Source organism: Lampetra fluviatilis, chromosome 21, assembly GCF_964198595.1.
Source record: "Lampetra fluviatilis chromosome 21, kcLamFluv1.1, whole genome shotgun sequence".
Classification (NCBI taxonomy): Eukaryota; Metazoa; Chordata; class Hyperoartia; order Petromyzontiformes; family Petromyzontidae; genus Lampetra; species Lampetra fluviatilis.
Genome location: NC_136295.1, coordinates 9,251,077 through 9,272,768, shown reverse-complemented (window position 1 = coordinate 9,272,768; position 21,692 = coordinate 9,251,077). Strand labels below are relative to the sequence as shown.

The 21,692-nt window shown below is 42.6% G+C and overlaps 1 protein-coding gene across 1 annotated transcript in view; it reads right to left on the bottom strand.

Annotated features, from left to right (window-relative positions):
• LOC144938212 (zinc finger protein 385D-like) overlaps positions 1 to 21,692 on the bottom strand; it is a 107,632-nt gene that overhangs the window by 43,290 nt on the left and 42,650 nt on the right. Inside the window, exon 2 of the mRNA XM_078866028.1 lies at positions 17,743 to 18,388. Coding sequence (XP_078722154.1) covers positions 17,743 to 18,385 — 643 coding nt within the window. The 5' untranslated portion in view covers positions 18,386 to 18,388. The remainder of the gene's footprint in view (positions 1 to 17,742; positions 18,389 to 21,692) is intronic.

Genomic DNA, 21,692 nt, shown 5'->3' with positions numbered 1-21,692 from the left:
TAATGAGGCCTGCGCGCAAGGCACCGTGTCTCTCTCTCTCCGTAGCGAGTTACCCAAACCGCAGGACAAAAAAACACCATCACCACGGATAACTCTCGAGTCAGAACTATACACGGGGAGTCAAATCAAAATGCACTTTCAGGGAGCCCACGTTTAAATGAACCCGCGTGTACATCAAGCGGCGGAAGAAAGAAATAATCGCAAGCCACTATTTTGTGAAGTACAAAACATGACTCATTAAAGTTTGACCTTTGGAATTATCAAACAATGTGGACTCTGAATCCCCGGTGAGATGGTGTGTTGTGTTTTTTTTCCCCTTGAACTGTTATTTCACATTCTTGCACCGAGATTTTTTTTTTACAGCCGTAATATCTTGCAAATGGATAAAGAAATAGCTGTGAGATTGTAAACACACCATGGGCACAATCCAATATATGTTTGATTGTATCTTGTGTGTTTTTTCTGGATTAAAACTATTTAACATGTGGGGGGGGGGGGGGGAATTGTTTTTGGTAATTTAAAAGTTAAATATTTCACACAAACAACACATAACTGTAAAACAGAATGCAATTGTGCAATGCTCTACTTGATGCCTAACCAACGACCATCGACATGAAAAATTGCTTCAGCAGCAAACCACACCTCCGATTAGCATGGTTGGTTACGTGAAGTGTGAAAGAATTTGAACATATATCCATACAACCGAAATATATTTTGGCTATTAATAGCATCTCTCAGGTCTCGACAAAAAACCTTCTTTAACAACACACAATGTCCAGGTTCTCGTTCGACATGACGTTCGACGTTTCGCACTACCTATGAGATCTTCACTCAAAACTGCTCTAGAGGAGTTGTCCACCCCTAGCTGCCACTGCAATTCAGTGGCCTCAAATACAATGTTTCGCTCCGGATGATCGCTGCAAAGTATGATCTGTGTTTTGATTTAGTGTGCTGATCTTAAAGGTGCACTGAAAAATGTTGACACTCCGACTGATGCTCCTGCTGTTGTGGAGTGACTCATGCAGCCAGCTATGGCTGCAGGGTTTTGGTAGTACGTGTTGTTTACGTCGTTCATTGTGAAAATTCGGTCACAGTTCCTATGATCACTGTTACATTGCTTTTATGGCTTTATTTTGGTGATTTTCGAAAAGTTTTTGGTTTGGTCATGTTTGTTTGTTTGTTGTAGTACAGAGTTAGACTGATGGCCTTAATCTAAGTTGTCTTGTGGTTGTTGTTGTTTGACTTGCATCCCACTGGGATTGTTGCACACAGTGTTGGTGTACGGTGCTTTTTCTGCAATGTTTTGCTGTCTTTTCTTGAATTTTCTGTTTGCACATAGTCACTTTAAGATGTTTTCTTGTTCATGTTTTTGTTTTTTGTTTGTTGCAGTTGCACCCGATTCAAGAGCCGAATGGCTCACAGGGCTACACCTAATAAATTATGATAGCTTCTTCAGTTCAATTAATGAAGCAGCTCTCAGCGATGCACAAAATGCTGAATATATTTTGGTACAACTCGAAAAATATCGGAGAGCTATACAGCGCAACCGTACAAAGCTACACAATTGTAATATACAATTCTCGCACGCAATTTTAGGGCTGCAAGCGTTAGGCCCATGGGTGCGATTTTGCGAAGAGTTTGTCCGTTGTCATCTGTAATTTCCAAAAAAGCAATTCCACCAAAATCGTCATGTGCAATGAGTGGGCCCTTAATCCACAAACAAGATTCTGCAGCCGATCGGTAGCTGGGGGAATGATGATGAGAATATGGACCATGCTTGCTTGATGCTGACACGCTCGGCATTAACAGACGGAAATGACAATCAGCCTCTGTCTATCTCTCACACACGAACACGCTCATTGCGTGTGCGAGACTTTCTCCATCATTCAATGGGGGTTCAGATTTGTAGGGCTAAGCCAAAGACTGCTTTACGCTGCTTAAAAATAACGATGATGAAGACGACGACGTTAAAGATGGGAAAGGCGATAACGATAATGATGAAGACATACATTTCGATTTTAAGCTTTCGTGACTGCAGGGATTCATCTTCTTGGTTCTTTCGGTAAAGTCACGTAGAAGGGAAATAATAAAATAAAATAAATACAACATAATAAATATTATGTTTTATTTTTTATTTTTTAATGTTTTTATTTTATTATTTCCCTTCTACGTGACTTTACCGAAAGAACCAAGAAGATGAAGACATAGTTCGAATGATAATAATGACAATGATTGTAATGATCAATGAATGTGATATTGATGATGATGATGGTGATAATGCTAAATTAATATGATAAAGATGATGCAGACAGCAATGATGATGATGCTGTTCCTGCTACCGCTGCTGCAACTACTGAGGATCCACCAAGCCGTAATTCTTCAACACACACCATTACGTACCCCTTGGTAATACACTCACAACCCGTGAGGCTGAGATGCCCTCAAGAAGGCTACAGAACAGAAGCACGGCTAACGTGCGCTGCGTCCAGTAATCAAATGTAAGTCGCCGGGTTTAAAGCGTAATCCACAAGTTAGTGCCCTACCACTACCACATACACACATTCAACAATTAAAGGCAGCTGATTACTAAACCGCCGAGGGAGAGATTAAACAAAGTAAAAAAGGTGGCTGAAACAGGATGATTTGATAATAGCAACGCCCTAGATCGCTAGTGAAAGTCCACACAGAAAAAAGGGTCCTTCACTTTCATAATAATAATATATGTTGTATAATATCTCGTAGCAATTTACAGACCTTGTCAATCCACTGCTGGATGAATGCCTCTGCATGTTGCGTCATCGTGGGGGATTGTTGTTGTTTTCCAGTGCAGGTTGGCGAATGAGAAACCAGGACAAGATTGAGATGCGACTTCACACTGACTGTTATAAGCCAGGGCCAGGAATCGAACTCGAGTCACCAGGTACATCGTGCAGAGCTGCTTCTATTCCCCAACTACCTCTACCATTTGCCTTATTAAATAGCCTATTCGATGGCTGTGAAAATGGTTGTGTATGTGTCTATATAAATGTGTTCATGTCTTCGTATGTGCTCGCTAACAGGCACTTGCCCGAACAGTCTGTTAAGGCTATGCAGGGGAACTTTTTCTTTGTTAATGCGCACTGCGCTACGAACCCGGCCACCCGGGTTCGATTCCCGCTCATAGCCACCACCAGTGACGATTATCTGAACCGGTCCTGAGCCTCCCTGTCTCGTCGACTCAGCCTCAAATGAGTAGCTATTGCTATGTAAACATAGCCACCTTGGAGACAAAGGCGGCCGGGCGTGGTGCTGGTCACCCACCCCCTCGTGTCCAGTGGCGGCCTTCACAGTTGCTACATGCTGACAGCACTTGCCCAGCCAGTATGTTAAAGCTATTCGGGGGATATTTGTGTAATGTGTGGAGTACAATAGTTTGTGGAGCTATGCTCTTTTAAATCTAGATTTAAAACTCTTTTCTATAGAACACATTTGTTGTGTTTAGTTTGTTGTTTTGTCTCTTCCACCCCACAACTCCGATTAGCACGGTTGGTTACGCACAGTGCGAAACAAAGTTCAACGTAAGGGTGCGCACCTTGTGTAAAGTTACAAACTGCGTGACGAGTGTGACTAACTAGCCATGGCACAGATCGTTGGCCAAGTGGTACCTGAGCCTGCTGGCATCTCGTAGGTCAACTGAGACCAAAATGTGTTGCCTTGTGCAATGTACGCACGGTGCTTGCGATGTTTTACATCGGAGGCACGGGGTTGGTTTGGACCACGTGCAGAATTGAGAAACCACCAAAACGGAGTGCAGAGTAACATCGCTAGGTTACTATCAAGACCTCCCAAAGTAAAAAAAATATATATGACAAAAAGTAAATTCTAAAATAATCATGAACTGCACATGTTATTTGCAACATGATCTACAAAACAGTGGCACGTGCTGTTAGGTACATCACAGATGTAAAACATTGTTTTTCGTTAAAGTTATGTTGGGTGCAATGATAACTCGTCACGGTGTGTCTATGTTGTGTGTCTCTCTCTCTCTGTGTGTCTCTGTGTTGTCTCTCTCTGCTTGTATGTCTGTCTGTGTGTCCCCGTGTCTATGTTATGTGTCTCTCTCTGCTTGTGTGTGTCTGTCTGTGTCTGTGTTTTGTCTCTCTCTCAAATTTAGCAATCTTTGGAAGAACGTAATCAACCAGGTGAGGTGCTGACTGTTGTGTTAGGCGACTCTCTGTGTTGGATTGCATTGTATTTCTAAGTTCACTAGGTTTCTTTGCTACCTGATGACGATTGCTTGTGTTGCAATCGAAACGTCGTATTCTATTAGTTAATTTATTTTCTTTCTATGTGACTTTACCGACAGAACCAAAGAGTAATTCCTGCAGTCACGAAAGCTTCAAATCAAATTTGAATGACAATTATGTTTCGAGTCGGGTGACATATATATGCGTTCCGCCCACGGAATGGAAAGCGTCTGAGAGGGCCGACCGCTGATAGAGATGGAGTGATGAAATCGGATCATGTGCAGGTGCTGGGTGATTACATTGCAGGATCGTAAGGAGTTAAATATAATTCTGGCATTTCCAGGAGACAAACATGAACACATGTTGATTATTATTGCCCCCAACTTGTTTTTTATATATATATAAATAGCAGTGCGTTGAATTTCCCTCGTGAATATTAATACGATACATCTATGGGACTTTTTTGCCAGTATCAAAATGATGAAAACAACAACAAAAATAAGAATGGCCGTTTTAACTCCTAACCAGCAGTTGTTTTCACCGTAGCTGATAATATATGCAATTGTATGCAACAAAAACAGTGGTGCGATGGTTGCGACTTTTAACAAGCAAGATTTCAGAGCGACGATTTAATCACGTGGATATAAGACGCAACAATTTGCGCACATCAATAATGACAACAGTTAAAATTCGAACCTCTAAAAAAAGACCAGCCGAGCGCGCAACGGCCCGCGATGACACAGTCCTCGACAACATTTCCACGGTTTGGCTCGTGGTGCTTATCTGGGCGCAATGGGCATCATCACCAACGGCCCCCTCGTTGCAGGACGAGGGTTTGGCAGCGATTTAAAACGGCAGCGCCATAGCGCCACCACACGGGCGCTCTGCAAACTGCAACCGGAGTCAAATTATGATTTTAGTTTTTTTAAAGTCGTGCTTTAACGGGTATATCTGTTTGGTGTTTGGATAGTCTTGACGCCTGGGTTTTTTTTTGCCAGAATTGAGTTAAAACGCCCATTCTTATATTGTTGTTGTTTTCATTATTTTGATACTGGCTAAAAAAAAGGTCCCGTTGATGTGTCGTATTAAAATTCACGAGGAAAATTCAACGCACTGCAATTTCTATATATTTTTAAACAGTTGGGGCCAATTATTTTTTCTTTTTTAATGTTGGTCTTCTGGAAATGCCGGAATTATATGTCACGCACTTCTTACACGGTCACCTCCCAGTACTCAGCAAACGTCTTAATCAACATACATATACATACAGTATATATTAATATATTCATATATAATCGCAAGTCTGGTACGACAGAATCATCCTATGCATATCATACCTTTTTTAAAGAAGGAATCTCAGAAATTAATGTGGGGCAGCCACCTAAGGTGATTTTATAAACCCACGCACACGACAGTATGAACATATTAACGTTCATACATTATAAAGAGAAGTGCATGAGTATTATTTCTAAAGTCTACGCTGTTAATTGGTTACTATCACTTGCATATTAATTCACTCATTAACCTATGCCCTATACCCAGCAGTTAATGAGACTATTACACACATGGATAGAAAAAAGAAACCTGTTATTTCTCAGTAACTCATTGTTCATGCAAGCCAACCACAGATATTACATCCTTCACGGCTACTCTAACCTTGGTGTAGATGTAATGACACAACAGCTGTTATTTCTTTATCCTTGAAACTGTGCAAAACATTCTAGATTTGAAGCTTTCGTGACTGCAAGGAGTCATACTCTTAGTTTTCTCGGTAAAGTCACGTAGGTAAAAAAATGAAATTAAAATTAATAAAAAATAAAATAATAAAAAATCACGACGTTTCGGAGGCAACACACACTTGATGACGGAGACTTGTGTTTATATTATTTAATTTTTATTAATTTTAATTTTAAAAAATTTACCTACGTGACTTTACCGAAAAAACTAAGTATGTGCAAAAAATGTCTCGATGCCGACTCATAAGCATCATTCCACTAAATCGACGTTTCTCATTCAGAAAAAAAAATGTCTGCGTAAATTTAGTAAGAATCTTTCGCTAGGCTGCGATTTTTTTTGTTTTGTTTGCAACTACAAATGTTCTGCTGGGCCCTCGCTCAACCGGAGGCGTATAAACCATTTTTGCCTCTCTCATTGAACGCGGAGCAGAGCTCCCTCTTGCGAGAGTGGAGACGCAAAACAGGGGGGGCGCCAAGGAGTGCAAGTCTATTGGGGGGTTTTTTCTTTTCTTTTTTTTTACGATCAGTGGAAACAAGAAGATGATCGGTGTAGTCGGCACTTTGCTTCGTTCATCATTTCGTAATTTTTTTTTAACTTTGCTTTATGTAAACCCCCACCTCTCGCTCACTCTCTCGGTCACCCTCTCACTCACTCTCTTCTCTCTCGTTCTGCACGCAGCCCTTCTCGCAGTCCGACGGCCTCCGACGGGGTATCTCATAACAGCACGCAGAGCTCCCCGTCATCTGCCACCGAGCACACGGCCTCCTCCATCGCACACAGCTCCTTCTTATTTAAAGCAACAACCAGTGCAACGACGACCTTGCTTTGTGCGTGCTGCAACGAGCCGCGAAGGGCGGTGTGCGTACGCGCCTCGATACAGATAAACACGACACGTGGACGCGTCGCGGTGATAACTCACAATGGGGGGGATGTGGGAAGGTGGGAGGGTGGGGGGAGCACATGTGTGTGTGTGTGTGTCGCATGAATCACAATCAATCGATGATCTTTGAAATATCAAAAAAACATTTCGACCGGCGGCGAGCCTCTTTTAACAAGGGAGACGCGAGATAAATGCAGCGCCAGAACAATTAAACGGAACGAACGACCAGGGGAGGGACAGATTTTTTGCAAAAAACAGACGCGAGATTGAGTGTCGGTGCGGGACAGGGGGCGAGGATAAGGGGCCATAACCACACCGGGAGTCGGATTCGCAGGGGTGGAAAGACAGAATGCTCGTTTAGGCGGCCCATTATGTGTTTTTCTTTATGTCAGCTGTGTTTCGGTTATATCCCCCCCTGTCTTCCCATTGTTATCCTTTCTCCCTTAAAAAAAAGTAACAATTTCCCCCTTCGCTGGGACCCTTGTGTGGATTTTGGGCCAGCGAGCACGTTCCCATCTTTCTATATCCCTCCCCCGCCACCCTCGCTTTTGAATACAGGTGTGGCTTTATGTTGACGGTGTGTGCACGCGTGCGTCACAGCGTGATGCATTGGGCCCTCACATTGCCTCTATAAAAAAACAAATGCATTAGAAAGAAAGCCGACACGATATAAATTAAGAGTCATGATTTCACAGCTCAATTTACTCAATTCACTACCCCCCCACACACCCGTGTCGTTCAGTCATGGGGGCCAGACGCGATTCGCCCACGAGGATCGTTTTGTTGTGTTTAAAAACATGTAAATAGAACGATTCTTTCAACGTACAATTGCCTCGTGAAGATAACATTCTAAATTGCTCGTATCAGAAATAGCTGCGACGCAGCGGTCTGATGCGTGCCCCGGGGAGGTCTCGGGGCGGTTGTGAAGGCGTCCGAGTGAGAGAGATGTCCCCCCCCCCCCTTCGTTGCGATTTTGCAGTTTCTCGGCATTGCAGCTACGCCGTTTGAGACCCATTCAGGGTGGTCAAACAAAAATGCCGCCCATGTCTGTAGTGACGACGTCACAGCGCAAGGTAGCACTGTGCAAGTATAGCAGGTCACAGTTTAACACGGAGACTTTGGCGACCAATAGTATTCATGATAAAGGTTTTTGAGTTAGATCGCGTAAGTATAAATGTGTCAAGACCCTCCACCTCCCGACATGGCCAATCAGTGAGGGATTTGTCACGTAAACAAAACGGCAAATAGTTACTACTTTAGCCCACCGGCGTGTTGAAAAGTGAATCCACAACATTTACAATTTGAGTATGACGTTTCGCTGGTAATTATTTGCCAGAATAGTGAAGCCACCCACCTGCTTCCGTCATCATTGAACCCAAAAACCTTTATTATGAATAGCAGGTCACAGCCTACACGCTCTAGGCTTTTGGCAGTGTCAAAGGGGGGGGGGTTTGTAGTGTGGACATTAGGGTCATGGGGACAGCATTTGAGTGCTTTGTTGTTTCGTTTCGTATTCTTTATAAATGCCTACCGTTGGTCGATAAGGCAGTTCTATCACTTTCACGTGAAGGCCAATAACATGACGAGCTTGTTCTTAATTAGAACGCCACATTCCCAGAGGTCACTCACAACCGCGCCAGCTGGTGGCAATGTCACGAGCCCCAAATGCATCGGGGTATATTTTGTGCGACATAGAATTGTAATGTATGACTTACTGTTAGTAGCTCAGCTTATTGGAGAGTATATTTAGTATATTGATGATACTAATGTAGTTTATATTTTAGTTTTTTACGTGGTGGTTTAGCTGCTGCAGCTCCATACTATTAAAATTCCTTCCCTTTATTAATGCTAACCCTACTCCCTCCCTTTGATGCTGCTAATCCTGCATAATACACGGGCATAATATGACTTTGAAACCCCCCGCCCACCTCCTACGCATTCCACAAGTAGTGACTAATCCCATATCTGCATTTCCCATAAATATGCTAAATTCCTCTTGATATGCAAATTAATTTGTCAAGGCGCCCTTCCCCCTCCAACCCAGCTTAAATATACGCTGCCAAGCCTGGTGGTGTTCATTCAGACGCTGTCTTTCCGACAGACCTGTTCTTCACCTGAGGACGGCTGCTTGCGTTGTGGCCGAAACGTCGTTAGAATAGTTTTTATTTTTTTTATTTTATTATTTCCCTTCTACGTGACTTTATCGAAAGAACCAAGACGATGCATCGGGGATTGCTTGAAGTCGACTTCGCCACACTTGTCAAGGCGAGATGGTGAGGACCGGTTCAGATCTCACCGCGCCAAGGGGCGTGAGCTTGTGACCGTGAACCTCAAATCGGGTCACAGAGTTGCTTCATTGTGCAACGCGCTAATAATCAATTATTCTGCAAATCCACAGCTGAATGTGTGAACTTAGTACGCGGTATTATGCTTGACATGCCTCATTCTGCGTATGAGACACACGGTCAAAACCAGTCCACAATTTCGATTTGAAGCTTTCGTGACTGCAGAGATTCATCTTCTTGGTTCTTTCGGTAAAGTCACGTAGAATGGAAATAATAAAATAATAAAAAGAAAACATAATAAAATAATTCTCACGACGTTTCGGCCACAACGCAAGCAGCCGTCCTCAGGTGAAGACCAGGTCTGTCGGGGAGACAGCGTCTGAATGAAACAACACCACGCTTGGAGCGTATATTTAAGCTGGTCTTCACCTGAGGACGGCTGCTTGCGTTGTGGCCGAAACGTCGTGAGAATTATTTTATTATGTTTTATTTTTATTATTTTATTATTTCCATTCTACGTGACTTTACCGAAAGAACTAAGAAGATGAACCAGTCCACAGTTTGTTTTCTTAACAAAAATGCTGCTCGATCACATTAGTCTAGAACAACTAAAGGGCTCATACATATCAGAAATATTAATGTAAATATATTAATTGGGCATAATTCCCCACTACAGCATATACTTATAATGTAATGAGGGTTTTTATTACTATCATTACAGACAACCAAAACTAAATCTTAAAATTTACATGAGTTCGTGGAGTATTATTAAATAATGCAAGTGATCATTAGAAGACAAAAGACAGCCACTACATAAAGTATTGCATTTTCTAATCTGCATTTAATGCATTATTCACGTATAACCAACAAAGGTGTGGTTTGTCAATCACACTCATAATTCATGGGTTCTTTCGTTTTTATTTGTGCTTCAGGAACTACAGCGATAAATACGTGTATGTAAAACATGGCACGTTTTCGCGAGTTGTATAAAAAAAAATCCGCGGTCCTACCAGTGTTTATCTGGCAGGAGGAATACGTCAATAGGATGCCATATATATATGTCAATAGGATGCCATATATTCATGTTTTTCAAATTATTCCTTTTCATATGTTGTGCTAATGCAACAACGCACCAGCAGCTGCAAGCTGGGAACGCCCACTGATATTATTTGCCTGCAGCCCAGAGTTGCTTATGCTGCAATCCATCGTGCAACAACACAGATTGCAACAAAAACAATGATACCGGAAACATTGTGGAAGTAAAAAAAAAAAATACGATGCACAAATATTAGTTTTAATTAAAAATAAGTGAAAATAATGTTATTCCGAGTGATCCTTACAGTGTACATTTCACCAAGACTTAATCCACACGTGTGTAATTCTGAGAAAATGTTTTTTTTTTATTCGGCCACCATTAAAATAATGAGACTGGTGAGATGCCCTCGCTGTGCTTTTTTCCCCCTCGCAAGGTCACCAGAACGCCTCTCGCGGAACGACGCTCGACGCTCAACGCACGCGGCTAAAGGCATCGGGGGGTTGTTCATTTGTTTCTGCAGAGCGCCGTCCAAATCAAGCGCACACAAATTTACGGTGGCATTTCAGCGCCCGGGGTCAAGGGCGATTCGACACTTTGTCCGAACGTATTCCGGTGGAGAAGCTACCGGTAAAATACGACAACCCTATAATCCCACCATCCTGGTACATCGATAATTTTACGTGTAAAAATAAATGCGGATATTGAAAAATAAAATTTTGCATTGCCGAACTATTAACGTTCGTTATTTTTGCGTCCTGTTAATACCGCGATTGTACCAATGAATCTTTCCATTCGCAGCAATTACGACCGCTCTTTGTTACTGTTATTATTTTATCTACTCGCATAGTCTGTGCTCGAATTGCTTGCGGAGTGCAACGACGCGACGATTGGAGGATTTGCGCGGACGAGCTTTATTTTGTTGCACCGTTCAGTGCCCGGTGAATTTTTTGTTTTGTTTTTTTTTCTGTCTCGTGTTGTTTACCACCGCTTGCCACTAGTGGACGTGCCGCCGCTCGCCGAGATATAACGGGGGCACGGCGATATCACCAGTCACGGGCTGCGTTGTTCGGGACACCACGCGGCCCTGAAATGTCTTGCCCCGCGCCACCGCCTACGGAAGAGTTTCCGCTGGAGAGAGCCGTAGGGGCACCCGTCCAGAGGGCAAATCTATTTTTGTTTTTAGCTCACTCTTCAACGTTGGCCAGACAACTCGGAAGTGGTGGGTTGCACCCACAATTTACACCATCACACGGGAACATGCCTTGCGTATACCTGTGATGTATCCGTTTACACTGCTGAGTGAACAGAGACGATGGGGGCAGCAGCGGGGACGGGGGGGCTATTTAAGAATCTGGTGACCTATTGGTTTCAGGTCCAGTATGCTAACCACTTTGGAGTTAGCCGTCCTTCCAACGCACCTCCGATTGGTACGGTTCGCTACGTACGGTGCGAAAGAGGTTCAACATACAGGACATTATATCATGGCTCCTTCCCTACTGCATGTTATTTACCCACCATTCTTCCGTAATGAGAACCGCAGTCATTCATTAATAGGCATCTGCGGTCGTTTATATTTTACCGACGTGAAGAAACAGCATGCTCTTAAAAACAACAGCATTTTTTGGTATGCGTCTTCTTAATTGTCAGTGTATATTTTGAGAAATTCGAATGGGTCTTTTTGAAATTTTGATTCACGTTATTCGCTTGTGTCAAACAATTGCCTTTTGTCATATGTACTTAAACTATTATTGTTGTTCCGCACATGTATATGAACCGCATATATAGGCTGTTACAAAGACGTACTGTATGTATACAGCTACGATAATTGCCAGCTGTATTATTAAAATAATTCGCAGCATAGCACAATACCTGTAGAGCCATTTAAATGTAAAGTACCTGACCCGCACAGCCCATTGGCTTTTATGATGAAATTGCTTTGACCAATCTGGCTGCTAAGCAACGGTCACGATTCATTTAAAACTCTTCTGCTGTGGCATCTTTTTTTTATTATCAAACTAAGCTCAGCAGCAGCCACTTCAGACAGAGAGATACATACCCCCCCCCCCCAAAAAAAGCCTCTCCAATACAGACAGGTGGCTGCTGTGATATAAACCTTTGCAATTGCTAATTTCTTTCCGTTGCCGAGTGAAGTATTTATTTCGGTCACATTTGTTAATTGTACGCTTGACCCTTTTGTTTTTGTTCCAGCATATCTGACATTGCCATGCAGGTGTCACGAAATCAATTTTAATTAACCCGCGGTCTTCTGCCGATCAGCGACCTCAAAGAACAGAGGAGATTGTCTTGATATTTCCGAAAACGGAGATGCAAACTGCAAAAGCCTCAAGTCCTTCGAATACTCAACACTGCACCGTTGTGTTTTTTTAAAGCGTATTGACTTGCATCCACCTTACCGCTAAGGGCACTTTACACCATGGGCAAGCAAAGGCAGCAATACCAAGGTGCCTTTTTGGCAGCTCATTTTACGCAAAACCTATTTGTCAGACACTTCGGGGGTTTCAGTGTTATGAGCGCAGCTGTGAATTTTGTTTGCCAAGTGCAATGTGCGAATATTGTATGCAAGTCCCACAACATTCACCGCCACAACTCTAGAGGCTTTTTGAAAGCAATTAATTTATCAATTGCTTATCCGAAAGGGGATCCAATTAAGCGGTTTCCAGATTAGTCTTTGTTAAGTAAGAGGGGGGGGGGGGAAACATGTTTTTTTATTCAGTGGCGAAACAATGATTTCTACAATGGTGAATGTGAAGCAATTACTGAAACAACCCAGTGGCTCGTTTAAACACGATATGCATCTAAAAGGTTGTAAATAATTCTTGAAATACCAATGTTACATATTTTCTATATGTTTTAAGGAATTTCCCATTCGGGCACTATAAAAACGATCTAAAATGTCTGATTTCACCACATTGATATTCGTGCCAATATTAAATCGAAATAGTGCATTAAAAATACCTTTATTTTGTGGCAGTGTATCAAGTTTAAGTAAACGGTTTTCCTTAAAATACTCTTTCAACTTTGCAATGGAGATGTTAATCAATATTAGATCACGAGGTATCCGTGAATACCTTCCACTCGTGCACACAAAAGGAGACAGAGTGAGAGGTAAATGATTTAACAGCAAGCACAATTGCTTTGAGATTATAATTCATATTCCATAAAGGTATCTTGCTGGTGCATCACTAAAAAGGCCATGGGCTTTGAACACAACTGCAACCTCAAAATCAATACCAGTGGGGTTAGAAACCCCAACAGCAAATTCTAGATCCACTGAGACAAACAGAATTTAGGGACATCTGTGGCACATCAGGACACAGCGGCATTTGAATCATTAACGCAGCTTACATTATAGAGGCACATCTGCCTACTGCCACATTCACATAATCATTTGGCATAGATTTTCTTCTCGTGGCTTCATGACCTCGAATGTGAGGATTGTTTTATTATTGTTGCCGTTATTTATGTTTGCTGAAGACAATTTAGAGACATTCCGATTCATTTACTCGCTCTAGCACAATCACAGATATCGCCTACAACCACAAAATACATTTGTGCCTCTTGCTGTCACTTCGGCTGATCGTGATGACGTTGTGGTAAGACATTTCCTTCATGGTTGTTGCGAGGGAGGGGGGGAGGGGAGAAAATGACGAGTAACAATATCAACATTCAGATATGATGCTCGGTAATAAAAACATGCCATTTCGAAAATGGCCAAACAATTTTGATGATTATATATAAATGTGGCGAAGTATAGTCAAACAACTCCCATGACTAAAACGGAGTTTCATCGAGCAATGGAATGACACAGTGGAATAAAACATAGTTATTGTTAAGCAATCCGCAATGCATCTCACAGACATAGAGAGATGGCCAGGAGTTTTCCTTCAGAATAGGATTTTGGACGCTTATCTTTGGCTTGTCAAATGGACCACAGAAATTACAATGACAACCATTACAAGTAAAGTATGCCAAAGTATATATATATGTACAATACACAGTGAGGAGCCAAGTAATATTACGCTTCTTTACCAAGGAAGACCTCACCGAGCCTCAAGAATTAATTTTCAGGAGGGTCCTGCCAAGTTTTCACAGTCGGGAGGGGGCGGTCGATGTTGATGCATTAAATCCCAATTGAATATTTTTGGGGTACATTTCCAGCATTGGGATGTTAAGCCAATACCAATCACATAGTTATGTTTGTTAGCTACGAGAAGAAACCAAACAAACCTTTAAAACTATATATTTTTTTTAACCAGGCAAGGCCCACTGAGCTATTTATATCTCTTTCAGAAACCACGTGGCCACAAATGATAGCTCATCGAAATGGCTTATCACGTGGAAATTTATAACAGCCAAAAACTCGACACTCATGTCTATAAGTGTGGAGGGAAAAAAACGGAAGACCCGGATAAAAATCCAAGCGACCAAGGGTAAAACATACTTTTATGTTTTTTCGGTAAAGTCACGTAGGTAAAAAATAAAATTAAAATTAACAAAAGTAAAATAAAAAAATGACGACGTTTCGGAGGCAACACAAGCTTCCGTCTTCAGGTGGAACCGTCACAGCACTATTGCTGTATCAAGTAAAGCAATTGTGCTGTGACAGTTCCACCTGAAGACGGAAGCTTGTGTTGCCTCCGAAACGTCGTGATTTTTTACTTTTATTAATTTTAATTTTATTTTTTACCTACGTGACTTTACCGAAAAAACCTAAGAGTATGAATCCTTGCAGTCACGAAAGCTTCAAATCAAGGGTAAAACATACAAACTCCACTCCGAAAGATGCCCCGTTCTGGAATCAAACCAAGACGCTTCCTGCCGCGAGGCACAAGTGTTACTGCCGTGCCACCCTGTCCCATAATAATGGCTAATTATGCGTCTACAACACTGGGAATTAAATGCAAGGGATTTGGCGACTAAAACACGTGCGCGGTGGTGTGTGTAATGCCTGGTGCGTGCCCATTTGCATGGGGCTGTATGGGCACACACAGAGCATTCGCTAATGGGGGCTGCAACACTAGCGCCTGCGTTTCAAATCGTATCATTGCGAGTTATATCTATGGGACCTTTTTGCCAGAATCAAAATGATGAAGAAATTATAATAGGCTTAACCTCTTCTGGCAATAAAACAGTAGTGTGTTTAGATGTTCAGAGACCAGATAGATACCTATTACAAGGCATCAGGTCTGTATTAACCACGCATGCTTGTGGCAGAAACATGCAAAAAACATGCTCTGATAATATATGCATTGTCTTTGAAACTGATGCCTCGCAATAGGTATCTAATTGGTGGCTGAGCAGCTGTTTTATTGCCAGAAATGGTAAAAAGCCTATTCTTATTTGTGTTCATCATTATAATTGCAATGTCGTGTTGCACCAACACCTGCACACGCGAATACACGCATGTCCTGCCTGCTTGTATAGAGTGTTCATTTGCACAGCTGGAAATATGTAGCTTCATGCGATACCGCACAGACAAAGTGGCATACGCCATAGAAACAATGATGCACACAATGACGGTGCTTTGGGGCCAGCATGCCAGTCTTCGTAAATGGTTCATTTTGGCAAAAGAAGAACAGGCATGGTGGCCTTCCTTATCAATAAATAATGCAAATGTACAGCAATTCTTTGCCCATGCACCTTGCTGGAAGAGGGACCTCCGCTCGAAGAATCACTGCATAAGAGAACCTCTCCTGAACTTATTTTAGCCTCCTCTTCCACGCTTGCCCCACGCCTTGGAAGAGATGGCAGTGCCAAAACCTTACCCTGCTGTGCCGATCGACTGACTGTGATGTCTCATTTATACTGCTGCTGGGTGAACAGGGTTGGAGGAGGTGGAGGAGGAGTAGGGGAAGATGGTAAAATGTAATAAGCTTGCCTATTGTTTCAACTGTCGTGGTCGGAAGATCAAATCAGTGATCTACAGAATGCAAATTTAGTGTGATAACCATTCGACCGTGGCAGCATCGCCATAAATGGGCACCGCAGCAGAATAAACATTCCCTTTGGAAGGATGCTAGATTCTGTGATGTTGCTTCCACTCATACAATGATGGGGTTTTAGCAAATTGCGGCTCGGCTCAAATATGCAGGCTTGAGCCATTCCTGCACCCCCTTGCTGCCAAAAAGAAAAATGTTCAGCCATAGACCTGGCGTTCGTGCCTCCTCCATGTAACCTACAATTACTGGACCATTGCCACAACTGGTCAAGCTGCAGTGAACACTCGAGGTGACTTTTCTACTTGCATGCGTGACGGCCAAGATTGTAGTCTTTGGTTCTTTTTTTCTAAGTGGCCATAATGCAGCGAAAGTACAGGTTGGAGGACAGCAGGAACGGCAATTTGGAAATATGCAACTTTTTTACAGACCATACTGCCACCTCTGCAACTCTTATAGGCTACAGCCAGTACCAAGGCATTAGTCCAACTTGAGGTAAGAATGGTGTGCCCCTCGTGTTTTATTTATTACTTTGCACCAAGTGTGTCTCGTTTGAGCCCGTCAGAAAACTTGAGTTTTCGCCTGCACTTTTGTGTTTCCTCGCTCTGAAGAACCCACGGTGGGTGATAAATAAAACAAAGGCGAGCTCATTGCCTTCCCAAACTGAATTCATTCCTCACAACTGGCAACCTACCAAATAGGGGAATTAGCCTTTAATCCGTCATGTGGTCTCTGAAGTGTAGGATTAATCTGCAAACTACACCCACTACTACCTGGATTCAAATCAAACGTTTGGGTCCCTTTCCCAAAAATGCTAATCCACCTGTATATTTCCTTTGGCCCTCATTGTTTACTTGAAGCATCCCGGAATAAGCATTGTGCATACAGTTTATAAAGCGTGATGGCAGATGGCACCAGTTAAACAGTTAAACCGCGAATAAGAGGACACAGGCCAGGGGACAGGGCTGCTTTGGCCATCTGGTTCACTCGCTGCCTTTGCGTGATTTCATCCCACCACTCGGAAGGGCAACAAAAGTACGTCTATTCTCCCCGCAGTGGAGAACGTGTCCAAGTGGTGCGGCTGCCTGCTGTCCTCTCTCTCACTCTCTTGCTGGTTTCCAGAAAATACAATACATAATCAGATTAGGTTCACTGAGAATGAACAAAGGTTAACGAATACCTTCTAAAACGTTTTGCAGTCGTGTCCTGTTTCGAGATGTCATTAGCCTAATGGAGTACATTTTATGAAAGTGCTTCAACTCTGATAATATTAACCTTGGAAATATCATATCACAGATACCCTCTTATATATATAACATGACGTCATTCATATAGTGCGGCGTGATGTGTACATGCCAAATATTGCCTTGTGGAAATTTGAGCCAGTGGTTTACGTAACCCAGCATTGGTGACGTTCAAACTGAAAAGCCACACATTTGGCAAAACATTCTCACATTCTCCTGCTTGCAAGGCGAACACTCAACACAATCATACTTGACTAAATATGTAGCCCGCGACAATAAAAATGCACACATTGCTTGGGAGTATGTTTTCCAATGGAATTGTCGGAAAAAAAATTCTTTAAAATTTAATATCGAAATAAAGAGAAGGCTTACAGTACCTGTGCAGACCAGCCAGCCTTTAGCCAGCTGCCGTATCCGTTTGCGGTGCGACTTCCCGTTGTAGTGGATCTGAGTTTGCGCTCGCGAGTTGAGCTGGATGTTACAGATTTCACAGAACGTAACGCCGGACTTCTTGGCCTCCCGGTGACCATCGACATCTTGAGGCCCATGCAGCCCTTCCTCGGGTGCCTCTGCACGCTGCGGGCATTCTCTCGGCAAGTCTCGGCCGACGTCCCAAATCATGGGTAGCCCAAACTCGTCTTGTGTCATCGCTGGCAATGGCTCAGCACCGTTGCTCCAGCACCCAGAGGTGGGCACCACGCCACTCGCAGAGAGATGCTGGGCCGGAGGGGCAGTGTCCCACGTTTCAGCCGGGGCGGTCACGGGATCTGCTAGGTTACCTGCCAGCTTGACGGGGCGAGAGTCACTGCGCGCCCAGGGCCCTTGCATCTCCGGGAGTGCGTTCCCAGTGTACAGCATGGGGTCTGGGGGCTTGTCAGGTCCCCCTGCAGCATCCCAGTATTCTGAGGTTGACGGGGGAACGATGGCGCGGTTTGCAGGGATTTCCCGCGAGAGAAATCCATTGCTCCAAGCAGAAGGGTCTCCGTATACGTTCCTCATTGGACTCGGTGGCCTTTTCATAACCTTCGGGGGAATAATAGGAAGCAAACATCGAGAACAAGAACACATATAATCAGGTCTAAAACAACTTTAACAAATAAATGTAAACCGTGCACAGATTACGTGTGCTCTACTTTAGCGAGCACACGTCAGCGATTCATGAAATAAACATTGCACCTTTGTTTGAAATGCTGAAAAAAATACAATTAGGGTACACATTAAATATACGAACAAATAGCTGCAAAACAACACGTGGCTTCTGTTACTCAGCGCTTGTTCATCCATTTTAATAAAACGTATTAATACGTACATAGAATGCAAAAAAACACACGACAAGTTATTTGCGCAGTTCATTGGCAATAAATATTCCTTTGAATGCGGATTTAGTATGAAAATGCAGAAATCCTCCAAAAGGAAAGTGCAAGAGCCAAAATTCTGTTCGTCATTATCCTTGCGAGTGGAGGATTATATGGTGGCACTGCATCAATGTACAACAATGCTTGCTGTCACACGCTGAGGCTGTTTTTTTTTTATGCCAAGATCCCCGGCGCTCTGCCTCTGTCCATGGTGCTGAAATTTGGCATCCCTCCCAAAAGTCAACATAACCTATCCTTCCTTTTCTCCCCCGATGGCACTTGGCGAAATCACTTTCCTAATGTTTGTTGAAACCGTGACATTAAAAACTGCGTGATTTTTTTTTCCTTTGTCCTACTTCTCGTCTTTAAAAAAAGGTAAAGAACACGATTTAAATATCCCCGGCTTAATTAATGAAAACGTAATTAAACCATCGCAGTGATTTTTTGTTTTCAATTAACCACACTGCCACATAAATCAGCTCACTCTGCTTATTGAAAACGACCACATTTATCATTTGCAATTCACAGACATAACCATCGTCACATATTGTTCTGCAGGCCGTTATTTTGCTGCTTAAATGGACAGCAGCTGCAGGCATTAACATTGGATGGGTATTCTTTGTTAAAGTGATGAAGAAAACTTGAAGATATTAGAAAAAATTACTGAACATCAAAAAATCTAGATAATTGTTTTGTTTGCAGTGATCATGTCTGTATGTTAAACGTATTTATTCGCACAGTACATAACCAAACGTGCTAATCGGAGACGTGTGTAAGTTGAACTTCTTTCGCACTATACATAGCCAACCATGCTAATCGGAGGTGTGTGTGTGTGTGTGTTGAACTTAAATTTTGATTTAAAGCTTTCGCAACTGCAGGGATTCATATTCTTGGTTCTTTCTTCACCGAAAGAACCAAGAATATGTTGAACTTCTTTCATGAACTTCTCTCGCACCGTGCGTAGCCAACCGGGTTGACCGTTAAACACGTAACAGTGAGTAAATAACAACATTGGACTACTACAAATCATACTGGCAACACTGGTATCCAGGCTGTGTCCCATTCTGTAATTCGCAAGCTGTGAGCAGCAATAAACTGAAGGTACTACATCTCAAAGGGCCACTTTGCATCAGACCTTGCCACCGTAACTCAATGCCACCCCTCCTATGCAATTCCAACCTCAATCTTCCTTCGTACAATGTGGTCTCCCAGGTGAAATGTCACTGTCGCCGGTGAATTCTTTTCGAGATAAATAGGGAGGGTTCAGGAGGCCCTGGGTCATTCGTGTCTTTTGTTAGCTGGGACAGTTTGACCTGTAAAAAAGAATTCCTGATGATGCCATCACACGAGTCCATTGAAGTATATTTACTGCACTTTCAAGTACATGAATGGTTGTTCTGATGAGGTCTGGCCTACGATCACAAGGTAATGGTTTGCCCTTAAACGCAGGTGCAAGGTGATAAAAAATAAAAATAAACAACAACAACAACGGTGTCTGGGACCCCTTTCTTAACGCCCTCAAAGTACACGCTGCTTTCGGCCACATTCCCTTGCAAAAGCTCTCGGCTTAACAGAAGTCTCTGCCCTCATTTCACAGAGTCACTTACGTCGGGCAAACCTGATGACCTCTTGCAATTGGTTTTTCGTGTCTGCGACCGATGCGTGTCGTGAGTTAGCGCACATTGCCGCGCTCCTCCGTTGTGGCCCTCCTGCCGAAACGATGTCAAGAGAAAAATTTCTCGGGGAAGCGCTCGCAATCAATTTGACGCTTTGATGCTTTGTGACAATTATATATATCTTCATGGTTCTTTCGGTAAAGTCACGTAGAATGGAAATAATAAAATAATAAAAATAAAACATAATAAAATAATTCTCACGACGTTTCGGCCACAACGCAAGCAGCCGTCCTCAGGTGAAGAATAGGTCTGTCGAGAAGACAGAGTCTGAATGACGGCTGCTTGCGTTGTGGCCGAAACGTCGTGAGAATTATTTTATTATGTTTTGTTTCTATTATTTTATTATTTCCATTCTACGTGACTTTACCGAAAGAACCAAGAAGATGAATCCCTGCAGTCACGAAAGCTTTAAATCGAAATTATATATATAAAATATATATTTGGATCAATAATCAGCATCTAAATTATTTATTTATCTGTAATACCATTTCTTCAGGAATGCCTGACTACGTCTGAAGATTGTGTTTCATGAGGGTCCTGCTTCGAGGTGTCTAACCAAATGCAGTTCTGAGTAACACGTCACTGAATCTCATTCCCACATTGTGTATTTTGTTTGACCATACTTCGCCACGCTGGTCAGTGCAAGATTAGTCACATTGTATCCATTAGAATAAGAAATACGCCAGTAAATATATATTGAAATGGAATTTTTATAACAAAAACACTGCATAAAATACCTTCATACAGCCCTGACAGTTCAACTTGGCATCCTTCACACTACGTTTATTCAAATTTAATGTCGCAATGCCAAAGGTTCCTGGGCAGACAATGCAAAAGTTGAGAGCCCAGCTGGAAAGAGGGCACAGCGAGCCCCATGCTGTCATTGCACTGCCAATCATCGTTACCTTAAGGTTTAGCAGAATGACCTTCCCCCTGACCCACTCACACCCATCAACTTGAATAAGGAAAAATATTAATTCCAAGAATATGAATGAGGAACTGTGTATGACCACAGACTTTGCAAACACAATGCGTTCTGGAGAAGCTGCCTGCAACATTTATATACATTATATATATATTATATATACATTATGTATATAAGGGACACTGCTTAAAATACAGGAGACTATGATTGTCTCGGGCAATTAATGGAAGAAAGATCCAGATTTAAAAATAATAATAAAGGGCCAGACAACATCGTGGTTATGCGCTTTAAAAAAACTGAACTGGATGATCCAAAGTGGGGTTCAGAAGAAAGTTTTCAATCAGTCCACACTGCCGCTCATGCTATGTGAA